This window comes from Mandrillus leucophaeus, unplaced genomic scaffold (genome assembly GCF_000951045.1).
Source record: "Mandrillus leucophaeus isolate KB7577 unplaced genomic scaffold, Mleu.le_1.0 Scaffold73, whole genome shotgun sequence".
NCBI lineage: Eukaryota > Metazoa > Chordata > Mammalia > Primates > Cercopithecidae > Mandrillus > Mandrillus leucophaeus.
In genome coordinates, this window is record NW_012107919.1 from 7,156,677 (window position 1) to 7,176,409 (window position 19,733).

The following is a 19,733-nucleotide window of genomic DNA, read 5'->3' on the forward strand; positions in this document are numbered from 1 at the left end:
GCCTCCCTTTCATTGCTCCTGCATTCTAGGCTTATTTGGTTGCTTCTGGACTTATTTCTTACAAGTCATATTTTCCATGTGGAAGTTTCTTTTATTTAAATAAAAGAGCACCAGAATAGAAAAGACAAGGGCTTAGGGAATTTGGTTGCAAATAGAAGTTGAAAAAATCTAAAGAATCATTTTAGAAATGGTTAGGTAGCTAAGTTTGGCAATAGTGCAGAAACAGGGATTCTCTTTTCTTGTTAATGAAAATAAATCTGTTATAGTGTTTCTGAAGACAAATGTGACAACCCACTATTAGTATATTGAACATGCATACCTCTTATTTAGCAATTTATCCTGTACAAATCAATCCCAAAGGGGGAAGGAAGGTTTTTTACAATTATGTGGCTATAAGGATCTTACTGTAGTTTACTTCTTATAATAATACAACAATGAAAGTAAATTTAATGCCCAGTCATATAAAATTTATTATTTAAATTATAGCAGTCTCATATTATGCAATATTATGCAGCCTTGAATAATTATTCCATGAAAAATATGTGATGTCATGGAAAGATAAACATAGCATATCTTATTAGAGAATAACAGTTTACAATGTAATATTATTGTTCAATCCAGTTTTGTAAATAAAAAAGATTACATTTGCATAAGTGAAAGCATAGAATGATGTAAGCAAAAATAAAATGTAACAAGTATTTTTCAATACACATATGAACATGGATTTATATATTTTAAATTTTTAAATAAAAAGTCATAATAAGAAAATTAAATTTTTAAGTGAGAAAAAAGAACTGATTCAGTAGCAGAAAGATTATAAGTTTAGGTTTTTAAGATACAAATTGTTAGTATGACATATTTGTCCCTTTTTATCATAAGTATACATGAACTATTTCAATTGCAGTAATTATACACTATGCCATCTTGCTTCAGAGTATACTTACATTTAAAATTGTAATGTTATAAAAATAAAGGAGAAAATGGTGATACAGCATCACTTATTAGCATTTGACCCTAATTAAGTAAAACTTCCAAGTATGCCACAAATATCCCATATACTTATATATGTATAATTTTTAATTGGAAATATATTTCTTAATGCCCCATCTTCTGTTTGAAGCAATTGTCCAGGTTTCTAATTGTCTAGATCTATTTTCTTTGTTTTTACTCATCTAAGTCTAGGTACAATGTTTAGACATGGCTCCTGCTTTGCATCTCAGTGGCTTATCGGTTGGCATCCTAAGCAATGAGATAAGCATATGCAAGGCATCTAGTATTGGAGAAAATAGAGTGAGGAAACAGAATCATATTTGGTTGTTTGGATTAAGGGTTGATGTGGGGATAGGGTAAAGGATAAATTTGAAGGAAGATCCTAACTCAATTTGTTCCATTACTTTCATGATAAGATCCAAAGTGAGAAGAACTATGGCTTATTAATAGCTACATCATGGACCATCTGAGTTTGGATCATATCATTAAAGTAACAGGTTTAATCCTCCCAGTAATTATATCCTATTCATTTTCTAAGAATATCATGTTGCCTACAGCAAGGAGAATCCTTTGATGATTGAACTGAGGAGAACCTGTAAGGCTATTGTCTTAGTTCATTAGGGCTTTTATAGCAAGAATACATAAACTGAGTGGTTTATAAACAACAGATATTTATTCCTCCCACTGTGGAGGCAGGGAAGTCTATGATCAAGGCACTGGCAGGTACAATCAATGTCTGATGAGGACCCTGTTTCTGGTTCATTGATGGTGCCTTCCAGCTGTGTATTCACATGATGGAAAGGATGGGGCAGTTCCCAAGGGATGCTTTTATAAAGGCAATAATCTCAATCATGAATGTTCCACCCTCATGACCTAATCATCTCCCAAAGGCCACACTTCCTAATGTCAGTGTGAAAGTTAGAATTTCAACATATGAATTACAGGGACAAGGTGGGGCATGGGCACAAACATTAAAACATAGAAGCTATTATTTAAATGTAACTTGGAAATAATTGGACCCTTTTAAAGCAATAAAGATTGAGGCAAGGATATAGATATCAGTGAAATTAAGAAGTGTAATGATACGCTTTTGCCACCCACCTGATATGAGATCACGGGGGAGAAATTTAGATAAAATTGCCAGTTTTCTGGCCTAGGTAAATAGTATGGATAAATGGAAGAAAATCTTTCTGTGGTCTGACCATTTATACACATAATTTTAAAATGATTTAGTATTCCATACCCTCTTGATTTTCACCTCTAACTTTTGCTAACACCAAAAACTTTGTATATTTCAATATCTACTTTATCTATAAAGAAAGCAAATAAAGTAGACTAACCAATTTACAATATTTGTGATACATAAAATATCTAAGTTATGGGTGCTTCGTAAAAAACACTTGACTTACCCCTCTTTGACTCTTCATTCACCTCCCTGTGGTAGCCACTCCACGTTTTCTGTTTCCCTCAAATGTTAACCAAGAATTTCCCAAATGTTTTTATTTTATTTTTTTCTCATTAAATTTTGTTTTAATGGTTCTTAAAACCCTACGACACATTTTTGGTCAAGTTGTTTCCATTAAAAAGTACTGATTTTTAAAATGAATTACTTAAAATGACCACATACCAGAAAAAATCAAAATGGTACAAAACATTCTTTCCTTCTGAAGGTTTAACAATGCATTGTTATAATTAACCAGTCTGTTACTATTAAATTTAAATGACGAATTGAAACAAACAGTTCTGAGAATGTTTTCTACCAATGACTAAGACTAGGGTGGCAGGTATTAGGTATAATATTCGTTTAGCTTTCTGAGCCTTCTGAACAGACCTGCAAGACATTGCCAGCTCCTTGGCAATACCTTGCCTTCTTGTCCACTGCTTTGATGACACCCGTAGCAACTGTCTGTCTCATATCACAAACAGCAAAACAACCCAGAGGAGGCCAGTCAGAGAAGCTCTCAACACACATGGACTTGCCAGGAACCATATCAAGGATGGCAGCATCATCAGCATTTAATAATTTAGGATCATATTCCAGATTCTTACCAGAATTGCAATCAATCTTTTCCTTCAGCTCAGCAACCTTGCAAGCAATGTGAGTTGTGTGACAATCCAGTACAGATTCACAGTCAGCACTGATTTGGCCTGGTTGGTTCAGGATAATCACCTGAGCAGTGAGGCCAGCTGTTTACACTGATGGGTCATTTTTGCTATCACCAGCAACCTTGCCACAATGACCATCTTTGACAGGCGTATTTTTGACATTGAAGCCCACATTATCCCCAGGAAAAGCTTCACTCAGAGCTTCATGGTGCATTTCAACAGATTTTACTTCAATTTTAACATTGGCTGAAGCAAAGGTGACCATTGTGCTGGGCTTGAGAACTCCAGTCTCCATTGAGCCCACAGGGACAGTACCGATATCGTCAATTTTAGAAACATCGTGGAGAGGCAGCAAAGGGGCTTGTCAGTTGGATGAGGTGGGATGATGCAGTATGTTTACGCTCTGTTTTCAATTTATCCAATGCCCAGGCATACTTGAAGGAGCCTTTTCCATCTCAGCAGTCTCTTTTTCAACTTTTTCAATGGTTCTTTTGTCAGTGCCACCACATGTGTATATCAGATGGCCAGCAGTGGTGGACTGGCCCAAATCTGTGTGTCCAGTGATGATGACACTGATATGACTCTATTCTTTTCCAATTTGGCTTTTAGGGGTCATCCTCAGGACACCTGTGTTCTGGTGGCAAATCCATTGCAGGAAGTCCAAAATGTTTCTATGTAACACAAGTTTTAGAGGATGCTTTGCAACGAGAGTTCCAACAAGAGTTCTCAAAAACAAGTTTGAGAAACACTGTATACATGATGAAATATGGTGACAAGAATGGCAACTTTTAGAGAAATTCTTCTGTTACAGATATTGACTTAGCTCAGTGTTTTCCAAACTTATTTAATTTCAGTTCTTGTATATGTATGTACATGTGTATATATGCATATGTGTATAAATATGCACATGTATATTTTATTTAAGTGTGTCTGTTGCTTAGGGTTCTCCAGAGATACAGAATCCACAGTACACACATACATATATATACACACATACACTCACACACATATATCCTACTGATAATGATAGGTAGATAAATGGACTGATACATAGGTAAAGAGAGATGGAGATAGAGACAGAGACAGAGGTAATGATTTTAAGAAATCAGCTCACTCGAGTAGGGGGCTGGCAATTCTGAAATCTGAAGACAGGCTAGCAGACAGGAAAATCAAGCAGGGATTTCAGTCACATTTTTGAGGCAGAATTCCTTCTCTGGAAAGCTTTATTTTTTTTTTCTCTTTAGGTCTTCAATTCATTAAATGAGGCCTACCCAAGTTATTGAAGGTAATCTTGAAAGTCAACTGATTGTAGATGTTACATCAAAAAACACCCTCATAGTAACATGTAGACAAATATTTAACCATCACTGTGTATGTGAATGTAAATAAAATTTACATCTACCTTGTGGGAACCATTACTTTGAAAAGCGTAGTTTTTAAAATACAACTGAAATCCAACTGCCCCTTGATGGTGAAAGTAAGTTTCACCTGTTCAGATCAAAAACTTGCAATAGAAAGTTTTTATTTTTAATACTGTCAATCTCAAAACATTTCTCTATCTTCATATTCTCATTTTTGTTTTCTTCATATCTCTTAGGACTTACTTTTGTATTCTTTTCTATATCCTTAGAAATTTCTAAAGGGAGTGACTAGTCCTACTTATTAAAATGCTCTGCAGTAAAATTTTATAAATGTTCGGCCTGAAATCTTTAACAAGTAGGTTACTTTGTAGAAAAAGTTTCTTATTTTTTAACTAGGTTAAAATGCATGAGACATACCTGATGGTCATAGGTATTTTCTATCATATTCTATCAGAGAGCAGGATCTAGAGAGAATGGGCCAGGCTATATGCAATGTCCAGTTATTCATTTCTAATAACAAACCACTCAAAAACTTAGCAGCATAAAATGACACCATTTTATTATACTCTGTGGTCCAGGATTCAGATTAAGCACACTAGGGATATTTTGACTTTGCTCCACAACATCTGGGACATGAATTGCAAAGTTTAAGAGATAAGGTGACTGACATGCTATGAGTTCAAACATCTGAAGTGGGAGGATCCATACCTAAGTCGGCTTCTTCACTCACATGTATACCCCCTGTCATCGAGTTACTCAAAGCTTTCCTCAGCTAAATAATCTATTGACCAGATTCAATACTCCTGAACTCTTTATGTGGCTTAGGTTTCTTACATAATGGGGCCTGACTTCTTAGATGGAACATCTCCAGAGGGAATGTCTAGAAATGAGCTTTCCGAGAGACCAACGCAGGAACTACATGGCCTATGATTTAGTCTCAGAAGTCATATGACATCACTTCTGACAAATCAGTCAAAATAGCCACAAGCCCTCCTGGATTCCCAGGGAGGGAACACAAACCTTGATCTTGAAGACAAGGCAGTCAAAGAATTGAAATCTATGATTTAAAGCTTCCACATATACTCTTCATTGGCATTAAGTTTGAGGTAAGAGTAAAGGTTAACCAAGGTGGAAATTTCAGGAAAAAAAGAGGTTATTGTGAGATCATGAAAAGTGTAAGAATCCCACACACTTTCAGAAGAAGGACTAGAGAGATCTCTCAAAATATCTAATCTGTTCTTGTAAAATGTCTTGGCTATTGACTTTTCATATGTTATAAATGGTAAAATACAGTATTTCCAGCCCATCCAAAAGCCCTGAACAAGTTCACCAAAGAGTACTAAAACATGCTTTAACACTAGGAGTTCAGCATCAAATACTGCATTTAAAATGCCAATTATCAAATTATTTAACACTTAATGAACTCAGATATCTGTACAGTGGGTTTCAGTGTTGTAGAGTACCAGATCTGAATTAGGTTTTCTGTCTTCCCTAATTGCAAGGATATCTAAGAAATGTTTATATAAACAAGCAATAAGATCATATTAAAGATGCTAAAATTAAATAAATTGAAACGTCCCAGACCTGGCAGAAGAAACCTGAGACCCATGAAAAATAGTATCTTGGAGGAAAAGATAAGGATAACAATGATATAAACATGCTAAACAACAAAGAAAGAAATGGTATCTACTGGAAAAGCACAACTAAGTTATGACTGCAGACAACTCAATATCCTTTTGCCTGAACTTGAGGGCAATTGAAATATTTTTCTACTGTGACCGTGTGAATCCATCAAAGCCGACTTTCATTTTAGATAGTAAATATTCAATAAAAACATCTGCAAATCTTTAGAGTTATTTTAAAACATACATATCGAGGTATGTCTATATTAAAACCAGGTTTCCCACACCTGGGTCTTAGCAAGGCAACTTAGCATATATGAGTTTTGGGGCAAGATCGTCTCCTACATTTTTCATTTTAAAAATAAGAGTAGGAAGAATTTTCTCATGAGGATCCTCTTAGTGTTTCTACAGTATCTTGGCACATAGCATATACTCATCAAATATTCCCCACTTAAGCAACTCTCTCTTCTCAGGTTTTAGTTTCCCTATTAACAAAAAGAAAGGGCCCGGCGCAGTGGCTCACACCTGTAATCCCAGCACTTTGGGAGGCCGAGCCAGGCGGATCACGTCAGGAGATTAAGACCATCCTAGCCAACATGGTGAAACCTGTCTCCACTAAAAATACAAAAATTAGGTGGGCGTGGTTGTGCACGCCTATAATCCCAGCTACTCGGGAGGCTGAGGCAGGAGAATTGCTTAAACCCAGGAGGTGGAGGTTGCAGTGAGCCGAGGTTGCACCACTGCACTCCAACCGGGCGAGAGAGTGAGACTCTGTCTCTAAATAAATATAAATAAATAAATAAAAAGAAAGAACATGATGTCTAACACTTGTTCTTCCAGAGTCCAGGGGAATAAAACAAAGAGGTAATTCTTGATGAAGACAGACGAGTGGTGCTCAGCAGGGTGATTTTGCTGCCCTAGGAGACATTAGGTAATATCTGGAGGCATTGTTATTATTATTATTATTATTTTAATTTTCAAGGGAGAGGATGGTGGTGCTACTGACATCTAGTGGGTAGAGGATGGGATGTAGCTAAACAGCCTGCAAAGCACAGAGCAGCCCTCACAACAAAGAATTATCCAGCTCCAAATGTCAATAGTGCCGAGGTTGAAAAACCCTTGATTAGAAAGTTCTTGATAGGGAATCTTGATAACATCAAAAGCAAATTTGATTTTACGAATCTGCGATTCATTTCTATTGGCATAGTTATCTGGTCCAAAAAAGATACATCAGTCTTGATTTGAGTCTTAGTTCTGCTTGTTTTCAGTCTCTTTCAACATCACAGCTTCAATACCTGCCACCCACCAAGAAGGCTGGTGGTGGTATGCAAAGAGGCATTAACTGAGTTCTCCTTATGTACCTATTAATTTGTGAGTGAAATATATGGAAACCAACAAGGCAGAAAATGGTTGTTAATGTACATGCCAATGTGCTTAATGATCCAGGAAACAAGTTCAAACTGGGGCTTGTCAAGTGAAAATTATTCCACTGGTTGACCTGTCCATAAACACAAAGAGGCTGAGAGACTGCAGAAGCCTGGCCAAATACTACTGCTAGCTGAGGAATGACTTTATTAAATAAATGAATGGAAATCTCAAGTAATGAATCTTTGATAAAAATTATCTGCTCATGTGCTGGTGTAAGAAGCAACTATGCAGTTACTCTAAGCAGCACTTATTTGGAAGTACTACTGGCTCTGTATGTGTCTTACAGCACTTATTTGAGAAAGTACATAGGTTCAAAAAACAGGATCTGAGTTCAAATTTCACCTTTACCACTAACCAACTTCAATTTGTTACTCGGTAAAATGAGGTTAATATTAATGTGTCATGCCACACAGGGTTATTATCAATATTAAATGATGTATTAAATATAGAATGCTTAGCATTTCTCATGGTTCTGGACTATAAAGAAGAGTTAAATAAATGATACCACCTCACATATATCAGGTGCTTGATGAAAGTTAATTCTACCTTGCTCTCTCAGAAACTCTCAACCCTCAGGACCCAAATAATTAATTTAAGATCTTCAGATGTAGTTGGAGTATTCTAAATTATGCTGAAATAAGCGATGCATTAAAATACTGCTATTCCATAGTTTTTTTTTCTTATTTCATCTGTTGAGAAGTAGGTGCTTTTTGTTCACCCACTATGTATTGGAAAGATCCTTATTAAATTACTAAAAGATAAATGTTTTGTAAATTCAGTTTTGTGTAGACTCAGAGACATGATTTTATAGCACTGTACTGGCCTAGTGCAAAAAAGCATAGGTTTTTAAATTCCAGAGATGAAATTTCAACTTTAGCTTCACAATTTAATTAAATCTGCAGCTGAAATTCCATAAATTCTCTGAACATTTCACTCATAAATTGTGGATAACATTTACTTCATAGCATAATTGTAAATATTACAATAGATTAGGTAATTAGAGTATTTTGTATAGTGGCAAGCATAAAATATTACATGCTTTTTCTCACTGATTGCTTTGGAAAATGAAATAAGGTTATTAAGTGTAAAACTTCTAAAATAACAAATGATCAAGTAATCAACTGATCAATTCTCCCTTCTTCTTTAGAGGTATTTAAAGCATGCTGTTGGCCAAGCACAGTGGCTCATGTCTGTAATCTCAAGTTTGTGTGACAAACCCAAGAGGATCACTTGAGGTCAGGAGTTCCAGACCTGTCTATGCCACATAGCTAGACTTCATCTCGAAGAAAAAAAAAAAAAAATGATAAAAGAAAATTAGTCAGGTGTAGTGGTATGTACCTGTAGTCCTAGCTACTTGGGAGGCTGAGGCAGGAGGAACACTTGAGCCCAGGAGTTCAAAACTGCAGTGAGCTATGACTGTGTGGCCGCACTGTAGCCTGGGTGACAGAGAAAGACCCTGTCTCTATAAAAAAAAATAAATAAAGGTAAAATAAAATGAATCATGCTCTAGTTACCTCATATTTTGCAAGTTATCTACAAGATCAAAATCAATCATTGGGTAAGTTTATACAATGCCAGTGTGGACAACCCATAGATTTGATGAATCCAGAAACAGGCCCCCAAAATTCAAAAGCAAAAACACAATATCTTTTAAAAAGAGCCCATCAATTGACTAAACTTTTCACATTGCAGCCAGATGTTTTCACATCCTATTGACCCTGTTCAGTCTTGTTTACAATTATTTTTTTCCTAGTCTTTCATTCAATTAATACTCTGGGATGGTTTTTTTGTTTTTGGTTTTGTTTTCCTTTTTGAGGACTTCAAAAACAAACATGTTGGTAAGCATAGCAAGAAGGAAGCGATAAAAAGTAAGAGAACCCACATATAAACTACGGGGTATCCCGCATGAAGAATGGCAGAAAAATTCAAAATACCTCACAAATGTGGAAGTGAGAATATGGGGGAAGGCTTTTAAGTGTTTACATTGTATTTCCTGCGCATCTTAAGCCCATTTTATGCAGACACAAAGGAAAACATGGAATTTGTTTTAGATAATTGTAACAGCACATTGGCCGGGCACGGTGGCTCACACTTGTAATCCCAGCACTTTGGGAGGCTGAGGTGGGCAGATCACGAGGTCACTAGATCGAGACCATCCTTTCTAACACGGTGAAACCCTATCTCTACTAAAAATACCAAAAAAATTAGCCGGGCGTGGTGGCGGGCGCCTATAGTCCCAGCTACTGGGGAGGCTGAGGCAGGAGAATGGCGTGAACCTGGGAGGCGGAGCTTGCAGTGAGCAGAGATCGCGCCACTGCCCTCCAGCCTGGGCGACAGAGCGAGACTCTGTCTCAAAAACAAAAACAAAAAAAGTTGAGAGAGCCAGCGAGGAGCCAGTTGTTATATTCTGTTGTACAACAGATAATGGAACATTTGCCATGTACTTTTAGGAGAGGTGCACATCAACTATGCCAGAAGAGACCTCAAATACCCATGTATAACTGGATCCGAGTTGATTTTTCTCATTCCCCTTTTCATTTTCTCCCTCCCCCACTTCTTTGCTAGATTGAGGCTGGGGAGAAGATACACAATCTGTCCCAGCATCTGTCACTCTGCCTACCCTTTGTTCATTGTTTTCCTGTTCTCCTTTAATCTTGTGACGTGTAAAGCAGTTTTTACAATTTTTTTCTGTCCTAAAAATAACTTAGTTTATTAACCCAACACATTTATGTTAAAGAACAGGGCCTCAGCAAAATCTCATTTTCCACCTCTGCCCTCTTATTAAAATACAATGGAAATGAGATGGAGTAAGGATGACTGTGCTCAGAATCACCAAATGGAATTATGTGAGCTTAAAGTCCAACAGAGCTGGTTTGAAATCCTGGATTTAATACTTAATTGCTGTGATATTTAAGCAATTTTATTAGCCCACCTAAGAGTTGGTCATCTTGTAGCAATACTTCCTTTCTCCAAATTTCATTATAATGAATTAAAAGAATGAATGTAAGTAGAGTTGTCTTATACTTATGGAAGATCAGATGCTAAATTAAAAAAAAAAAAAAAAAAAAAAAAAAAAAAACCAAAAACTGTATTTGCTTTGTCCAATAATAAATGATCAACTTATTTTGTGAATCCAAAAATATTTATATCTCAATGGTAGTGGAGCTGGTCCCTGAGGAATTGAGAAAGAGAATGGTAAGTCACCTAAGTGTGTAAGAGTTAAGGAATTAGCAACTCAGGTTATTTATTTTCAGGTTATATATCTTAACATTTTATTATCTATCTACATTGGTGTAGTTGCTTGCCCTAAGTGAAGATGTAAATACTATATTTTTCAATTCCCATACCACAACTCACAAAAACAGTAGAGAAATTTCCAGACATGAATAGCAGATTAAACATATCAACTGGCACTATATATGTATACATACACACACACACACATATATACCATATACACATCAACTGGCACAATGCCGCATTTGTGGAGGGAAACGTCTTTAGTAAAAGGATTGCCTGGCTAGGTGAGTTTAAGTTTAAATAATATATTTAAAGTACTACATATAAAAAGTATACATAAAATTTAGATAGAAGTTGTTAAAAGAGGAGCAAGGATGGGAGAGGGTACAGTATAAATCCGACAGGTAAATTTTCTACAGAGCAATTTCTTTCTTGTGGTAGATTAATTTCTGGTGGTAGAATTATGGAAGTCATTATATGAAAAATAAACATTTAATTTTACGTTCTCTTTACTGCTCAAGGAAAACACTCTATATCTCAGAGCCCCAGCAGAATCTTCTACGCATCCTGTACCTTTTTTCTATGATTTACACAAATGTCAAAAAGAGGCCAATATTCACATCTGAGCTGGCACTAACCAGAAAGAAGAAAGAGCTGTCTCATGCAACTGACAGAATCCAGCAGGGTTAGTATCTCAAAACAAGAAAATATTCTGAGAAATCTTGAAGATATTAGACTTCTCAGATAAAGTGAAATGGGGTCTCCAAGCCATTTTAATTAAATACTGAAAAGTCAGAAAGACCGTACCTGGCATCTAGAATACAGATACAATTCTTTGGGATGGGGTGTGTGTGTGTGTGTGTGTGTTTTAGACATGCAGTCTTACTTGGTCGCCCAGGTTGGTGTGCAGTGGCATTATCATAGCTCACTGCTGCCTCAAATTCCTGGGCTCAAACGATCCTCCCGCATCAGCCTCCCCAGTATCTGGGACTACAGGTGCACCACCATGCCCAGGTGATTTGTAAAGTATTTGTAGAGATGGGATCTCTCCATGTTGCCCAAGCTGGTCTCAAAGTCTTGGGCTCAAGCTATCCTCCTGCCTTGGCCTCCCAAAGTGCTGGGATTACAGCCATGACCCACCATGTCTGGTCTCTTGATAAGTTTTTAAAATAGAAAATTTGTTCTTTAAAGCAAAATAATCTCATAACAAATATGATTAGAGTCTGTAGTGACAGAGTTTTAATTCAGGAGTTCCATTAGGTCATTGGAGAGGTAGATTCTTTCAATTTTTTCTGGATGGCAACCTCAGGATGTTGGCCATTTCCTTAAAGTTTTATAATGGCTGTTCATTTTTATCAAGCATTAAAATGGCCTTTAACTTCTCTAAACTGTGAAAGAAAGATGTGAATCACTTTTGCTTTCTTTCAAGCAATATTTCATTTAAATACAAACAGTCTAATGATTAATGTGTAATGATTGAGAAGTTCATTTTGCTTGTCCAAAGGATTGCTTTGGTACCATTTATCCAAACTTGAACACACAATGTTAAAAAAGTTTTCTGTATCTATGAAACGTCTAAAATGTGACATTTGGTTCTCCAAAGGTAAAGATCAAAATCAAGGGAAAATATGTACTTAATACTTAGGAAATTACTAAGTTTACTTGTAACTAATTTCAGGAATATTTTAAATTCAGAGTCTTCTGGAGAAGGAAAATAACAAAACAAAAACAAAACAAAAAGCAACCTGACAACGCATTGCTAGTCACAGTAATAAGGCCAAAGGAACACTGTAGGAAACACCCCTGCAGCTTAATCAATGATCAGCCCCGGCACATAAGTCAAAGATGCACTCAATTGCTCCAAATTAGAAATAACTGACGTCAAGAACGGGCTTGATTTCTTGCTGGTTTCACACCCTGTTGCCTGCAGTGACAAAGTAATAAACAAATTCTGTTCCTCCCAAGGCACAAATTTTATTTTGTGTGTTTTTTTTCTACTTGCATGCCTCCCTAATTATGCCACAGCCAAACAAATACATCCAGAGAGACTTTAACAGCAAGGTTAATCTCTATGTTATTAGCTAGAGATGACAATAGTGTAGTAATTAATCTTGTATCATTCAGTTCCTATTCTCTGTGCTACTCAAAGTACATGATGTTATGTATACTACTGCACCTAAAGAGAAAAATAGTTATTTGATATACAGTGGAACTAAGTATTTTACACTTTTAACTCTTTTTTTTTTTTTTTTACTTATAAATCCCTTTGTAAAAGTTCTGCCCATATCTTTGGATATATCAGTTATAAAAACAAAGTAATGATTTCTTTTTGAAATGTGACCTTTCGGAACAGTGTTTTAGTGACACCAAATGATGGTAGTTGAGAGGAAAGGGTTGAGAGTCTCTGAGTTTGCAGTAAGAGGGAAACAATTACAGCTTTTCCCCAAATATTTGTCTAAAATTTAATATTTAAATGTATGTCTTCCCTTCTAGTACCTAAGAAGAAATGCATTTAAGCCACTAATTTGATATTTTTTTAAAAATCATCATGTAGCCAAAGAAATTGTATGCTAGAGGAGACAGAATAATACCGTACTTATTTTAATAGTTACTTCTTTAATCATTTCTCTCAAGTTGCTGAACAATATTAACCTTAGCAGGGGAATATTCTGTGTTCCTTGTTCTTCAGGGTAGCAAGGCAGGGTTGCTTTAGGAGGGAAATTGTTGACATGAATTAAATGGAAATAGAGTGTTCCCCATAAACCATCCAGAGTGATTCCTCTTCCTACTTTTGACCTATGGAATTTAAATCACAAGGCCAGAAATCTTAGAATGGGATTATTTATCTTTGGAAGACTGATCCCATTCCCAAATTTTTGAAAGAGGTATCTTAAGAAAAAGCATTTTGAGAAATGACAGGAGCTAGTACAGAAGCTTGAGTCTGACATGGTCTTTCTGAGAAAATGTCAAGTATTGAAAGTTAGAGTTCTAGAACAGAACCTCTAGAATATCTATCAGTTGATAAACACTATGCCATTCTCCATATTTTTACATGACTACTGATGATATTGAGATACTAAATGATTCCGAGTTGTCAAACTGATTGTACTCTCACTATCTGTGACCTATGTTTATACCCTCATCAAACTGAGCTACTTAAGGTCAAGGTTATCTCATTCATATTTATATATTCCTAAATTATTATCATTGCATATGAAACATAGCTAAATAATAATTACTTGTTGAGTGAATAAGTGTTTGAATCAACAGGGGAAAGTTTGGTAAATGTTAAGTAGAACTTTCATGTTCAGCATAGCTGATGTATTCCTATTCTTGGAAGGCTCAAAAGCCTTATATAACGTATGTGGAAACTCAGTCAGAATGTTGACTAACCAGAATGCTTCATTACCTTGCCAGATAACAAGAGTCAGATTTTACAAACTGGTGACCCACATGCTACATTTGGCCACAGGCATGTTTTGTTTGGCCTAGAGAGGCTTTTTTAAAATTTTCAAAGTAGTTGCCAACATGTAAAAATTGGTAGTTTTCACATTTTGAAGATCCAGATTTCCCAGTTCTCTTGGAAAACTCAGAATAACTGGCAGTGCTGGGCAATGTTTCTCCATAGCAATAGTTGCCTGGAGCCCCAAGACTACCACCTCACAGTTGAGATGGATCATGAGACCCCAGGTTCTCCATAGTCTCATTCTGGCTGGCACTCCTTATTTATCCAGGTTACCTGCCTGTTTTGTGTAAGCATCTAAGTTTTCAAATGCCTCAGATAGAAGCTGTATCTTTTTCTCAAAAACGGAAAGTGGTAGTGGAGAAGGGAAGACATGAGAGAAGTCCAATTTTGATTTCTGCTTTATTTTTAAAAAATCCAATCTAACCCTTACTCAAACTCTTTTGTTTAGGAATTCACTTCAACACATACATTCTTTCCATCTCCCTTTGATTCTAACCTAGTGAAGTTCTCCTGTACATTTAGCTTGAAATATGCAGAAATCTCCTATCTGGCGTTTCTATTTCTTGTTTCTTTGCTCTACAAATTATTCTACAAGATAGGTCTTGCCACAGGCCCTCAGAGATTTCCCATTGCTGACCAAATTAATTGATAGCCTATGGCTTGCATTCAAGTTCTTTCATGATCTGCTTTAACCTATGTTTGTAACCACATCACTCATAATGTCTTCCCATGTACAGTAAAGGAACTATCCACAGTTTACACATCATTTTGTTTACATGCTTTTATTTATCCATAGGTTTTTCTCTTGACCTCTCAACTTAGCATGCCTAATACTATCATAGTTCCTGGAAATTTTTTACCACTTCTCAGCCTAAAATATTACTTTTAAAAATCCTATAGTTATTTAGAGATCTCTAATGGAATCACTATTTTCTGTTTTGTATTATAGTCATTTATATACAGATCATATGTAATAACAATAATGAGAATGACTATTCTTATTTTTAACAGAGATAGAAAACACTCAACCAGCATTAATTACAAGTCAAGCACTATTTTAAGTCCTTTGCATATATTAACTCATTCAGTAATCATAACTTTCCTGTGGGATTGATATTACTATCATCTTCATTTTATACAGAAAAAAACTGAAGACACAAAGCAGAAAACTGTCTTGTTAAAGAACAAGGGGTAGAGATGACCTCATTTCAGATTTTATACTCTTTACCACAAAATCATAATTCTCATCAACAAACCTCAAAATGTGCCAGATACCACTGCTAGGAACTTTATTAAGATGATCTAATGTGATCTTCCGTATATGGGAACCATCCAGAGAGGCCAGTGTTTGCCCAAATGCTCATACATTTTGATGACAGAGTTTGGATTTGAACTTAAGTCTGGAATCACGAGTCTAAATTACTACAGGTTTCTTGAGAGAAGTTTATTGTGTCTGTGTATCCAAATATCTAGCATATTTTAAAGTGAACAAACAAGCAAATGAGCAAACAAATGTATAAACATCTAAAAAGTACCCTCACTCTTGGCTGGCTGAGTGGGCTAAAATGGCAAATTCATCTAAGTATTTTCACTTAAAAAACCTTGCACCTCACATCTCTTTTTCATTTCTAATTTTTAGCAATATGTGAAGATTACAATGGGGAACCTTTATGTACATTGGCTTTCAATCTGTGACTTGGATTTAATGCTTTTTTTCACCCAAATGCTGGGGGAATATTGAGAGGGTATGCTGGCTCTATAGTGTCAGCTTAACCCCTTCACATCTACTAAGGGAACAAAACCATTTCACATAATTTTTGAGAAGACATTACAGTTAACGGGTAAAGATGGGTAAGTATATGACACGTCAAATTTTGCTGGCAAGAATTCAGCATAAAAAAATCAGAAATCAGGAACAGCATTCTTTTTGATTATCCACATGCCTTAAGACAGGACCAATAAAAGAAGTATCAAAATTAGTATCATCAAGAAGCACAGTTGTCTAAGATATACAAAATATAAGTCCTTCTAACAGTCAGTTATTCCCTGGCTGCCAAGAATGATAAAAGTAGATATGTATTTCTTATGATTTTAGACTTTGGAATAATATAATATATTCAATATATTATATTCAATATAAATATTCAATATAAATATTATAAGAGATATTTGAGCCATTCTTAACAATTAGCATAGTATAAGTTAACAAATTATGATGGAGAGGGATTGATTTGGTTTAGAGCAGTACTTAGGCATGCAGGTATTAGAGATGTAACACTGAAATAAGGAGAGCAGACATGTTGAAAATGATGCATAGTTTAGTAAGCATTGCCATAAAGTTGACAAAATGCATGAAAATCATCAGAAAGAAAGTCAAGGAATGCCCTGCCCCTGTCTGAAAGTTTCACCTGCAGTCCAGAGCGCTTCTGAAAACTCAATCCCCACCTGCCTGTGACATTCTCTCAGGCTCTCACCACCTATGCATTCCACCTGACTTCAGCCTAAAAGTTCATCTGGTGACCCAGAGATCAGTCCACCCTTCCAATCAGAGCCAGCATCCAAACTCTGGGGTAGCCTGACTCCAGCCCAGCCCTTCAGGACTTATACACACTGTCCAGTAGGCCAACTAGGGGCCTGAAAACTGGGAAACCACTTACCCCATTGCAACTCTACTGGCACCTGACCGCTTTCTCCAGTGCCTGAATTCAGACTGACCCAACCAGCTAATACCACCACAACTAACACCCACTCAATGTGCCCAAAGATAGAGCCTGCTCCTTTTCAAGAGAACTATTGCATTGGAGAAGAGGTGGACCATAAAGCAATCTGTATCATGTTGTGTGATGAAGTTATGCCCTGAATCTACTCCCATAGAATCACCAAACCGGTGTTTCCTGTGGTTTTCAGCCACACTGTGGTTTGGAGATAGACTACAGTGTGTGTCTGAACTGGGAGTCACAAGCCCTGGAACAGGGGTGTGATAGAGAAACAGATCAAGCTCCTGCCTATCTAGGACAGGGAGCTATTGCAGCCCCCTGACCTTCCTGCAAAGACCTTAGCACATTTCCACAGAAGCTTCTCCTAGCCATCCTCATCAGGACTGGTTCCTGCACTTGACATTAGGGCATTCATGGGCAAGACAGGAGCTTCAGATTTGCCCAGTGGTGTCTTCCCAACCCCACAGAACAGGAAGCTCAGGGCACTAGGCACTCCACTGTCCAGCCCTTGACCTGAAACAACAGAAAATTACTCACAGTGAACAAAGCTGAGGCACATACCTATCTGCTAGTGTCACAGCTAGCTCTTAGTCACAAGATTCATCTATTGGCCTGTAGGTTGAAGCACACAGCCCAATATAAAACCTGCCAACAGAAAGTACATAGGGCTATAGAAGTAAAACCAAAAGACTCTATCCAATACACTCCTCTTCACGTGATAAGGAACCAGCATAAGAATTCTGGCACCATAAAAAATCTGATCATTATAACACCACCAAAGGACCATTCTAGATCTCCAGCAGTGGTCCCTAACAAAAAATGGAAACTCAGAAATGACAGATCAAGAGTTCAAAGCACAGATTGCAAAGAAGCTCAGTGAGATTCAAGACAAGGTTGAAAATCAACACAAAGATATTTCTAAAGCAATTCAGAAAATGAAGGAAGAGATAAACATCTTAAAAAGAAATGAATTAGAGCTACTGGATATAGACAACTCACTTAAGGAATTTCAAAATACATTGAAATTTTTATTAATAGGCTGGACTGAGGAGAAGAAAGAATTTCAGATATTTAAGACTGGTCTTTTAAATTGACCCAGTCAGACTAAATTCAGGAAAAATAACTTAACAAATGAACTAAATCACCAAGAAATATGGGATTATGCAAAGCCAGCAAACCTACAAATTATTGGCATTCCTGAGAAAGAAGGATAAATTATACAAAACAATAGTTCAGGAAAATGTTTCTAATCTTGATAGAGAGGTAGAAAAAGGAAACCTCGTCAGACTAACGATTGCCTCCTCAGCAGAGACCTTATAAGCCAGAAGAGATTCAGGATTTAAATTCCAGCCAATAATTTCATATCCCGCCAAACTAACTTTCTTAAGTAAAAAAGAAATAAAATCCTTTTCAGACAAGCAATTGCTAAAAGACTTTACTATCACTAGACCAGCCCTACAAGAGATCTTTAAGAGATCTCTTAAAACATGGAAATGAAAGAACAGTATGTGCCACCACAAAATGACACTTAAGTACATAGCCCTCAGATCCTGTAAAGCAACTATACAACAGAGACTGCAGAATGACTAGCTAACAACATCATAGGACCAAAATTTCACATATCAATATTAACTTGGAATGTGAACAGTTTTTTTTTTTTTTTTGACATCTTATTTTATTCAGATAGCAGTCTGATCACACATGGTCCAACAACACTCAAATAATAAATCAAATATGACCAGATGTTAAAGATTGTTCTTCAAACATCATAGCCAATGATGCCGTGCTTGCCTATGATCTCTCCAACATAAAACCACATCAACACCTCAGTGGCCACCAAACCATTCAGCACAGCTTCCTTAACTGTGAGCTGTTTGAAGCTACCAGTCTGAGCACTATTGACTATTTTTTTCAGGCTCTGAATAGCTCTAGGGATCTCAGCAGGGGTGGGAGGAACCAGCTCAACCTTGGCGTAGTACCAAAATGTGGCCAATCGAGGCTTTGAGTAAGTCACAGCAGCGTTCACCAAAGCCGGGGTCTTCTCCACAAGGTTACGGACAAATTGGGCCATGGTTCTGGGATGCAAAGTCCATCGCCCAGAACATAGAATGTGAACAGTTTTAATGACCCACTTAACAGGCAAAGATGGTCAAGCCCAGATTAAAAAAAAAAAATCCATCCATCTGCTGTCTTTAAGAGAACTATCTCACAAATAACACTGCCCATAGCTCAAAGTAAAGAATTGGAGAAAGATCTATCACACAAACAGAAAAATAAAAAGGACAGGGCTTGCTACTAGATAAAACAGACTTTAAACCAACAGTGGTAAAAAAGGACAAAGAAAGGCACTACCCAATGATAAACAATTCAATACTACAAGAAGACTTAATTATCCTAAATATATACACACCCAATATTGGAGCACTGTGATTTATAAAAGTAGTACTTCTAGACCCACAAAAAGGCTTAGACAGTCACACAATAATAGCGAGAAACTTCAACACCTTACTGACAGAATTAGATCATTGAAACAGACAACAAAGAAATTCTGGACTTAAACTTGACACTTGACCAATTGGACCTCATAGACATTTACAGAATGCCCCATTCATCAACCACAGAATATGCATTATTCTCATCTGTACACAGGACATACTATATGATGGATCATATGCTCTAATCATAAAGGCAAGTATCTATAAAATGCAAAAAAATCAAAATCATATCAACCATACTTTTGGATCACAGTAGAATAAAAATAAAAATCAGCACTAAGATCTCTCAAAACATATAAATACATAGA

The 19,733-nt window shown here is 36.5% G+C and overlaps 1 protein-coding gene and 1 pseudogene across 1 annotated transcript; both read right to left on the reverse strand.

Annotated features, from left to right (window-relative positions):
* Nucleotides 1-2,706: 2,706 nt before the first annotated feature.
* Nucleotides 2,707-3,489, reverse strand: LOC105528744 (annotated as a pseudogene).
* A 15,095-nt stretch (nucleotides 3,490-18,584) lies between these two features.
* Nucleotides 18,585-19,027, reverse strand: LOC105528734 (ATP synthase subunit g, mitochondrial). The gene has a single exon (XM_011965610.1). The coding sequence runs from the start codon at nucleotides 18,999-19,001 to the stop codon at nucleotides 18,690-18,692; it is 312 nt and encodes a 103-aa protein (XP_011821000.1). The 5' UTR covers nucleotides 19,002-19,027; the 3' UTR covers nucleotides 18,585-18,689.
* Nucleotides 19,028-19,733: the final 706 nt, after the last annotated feature.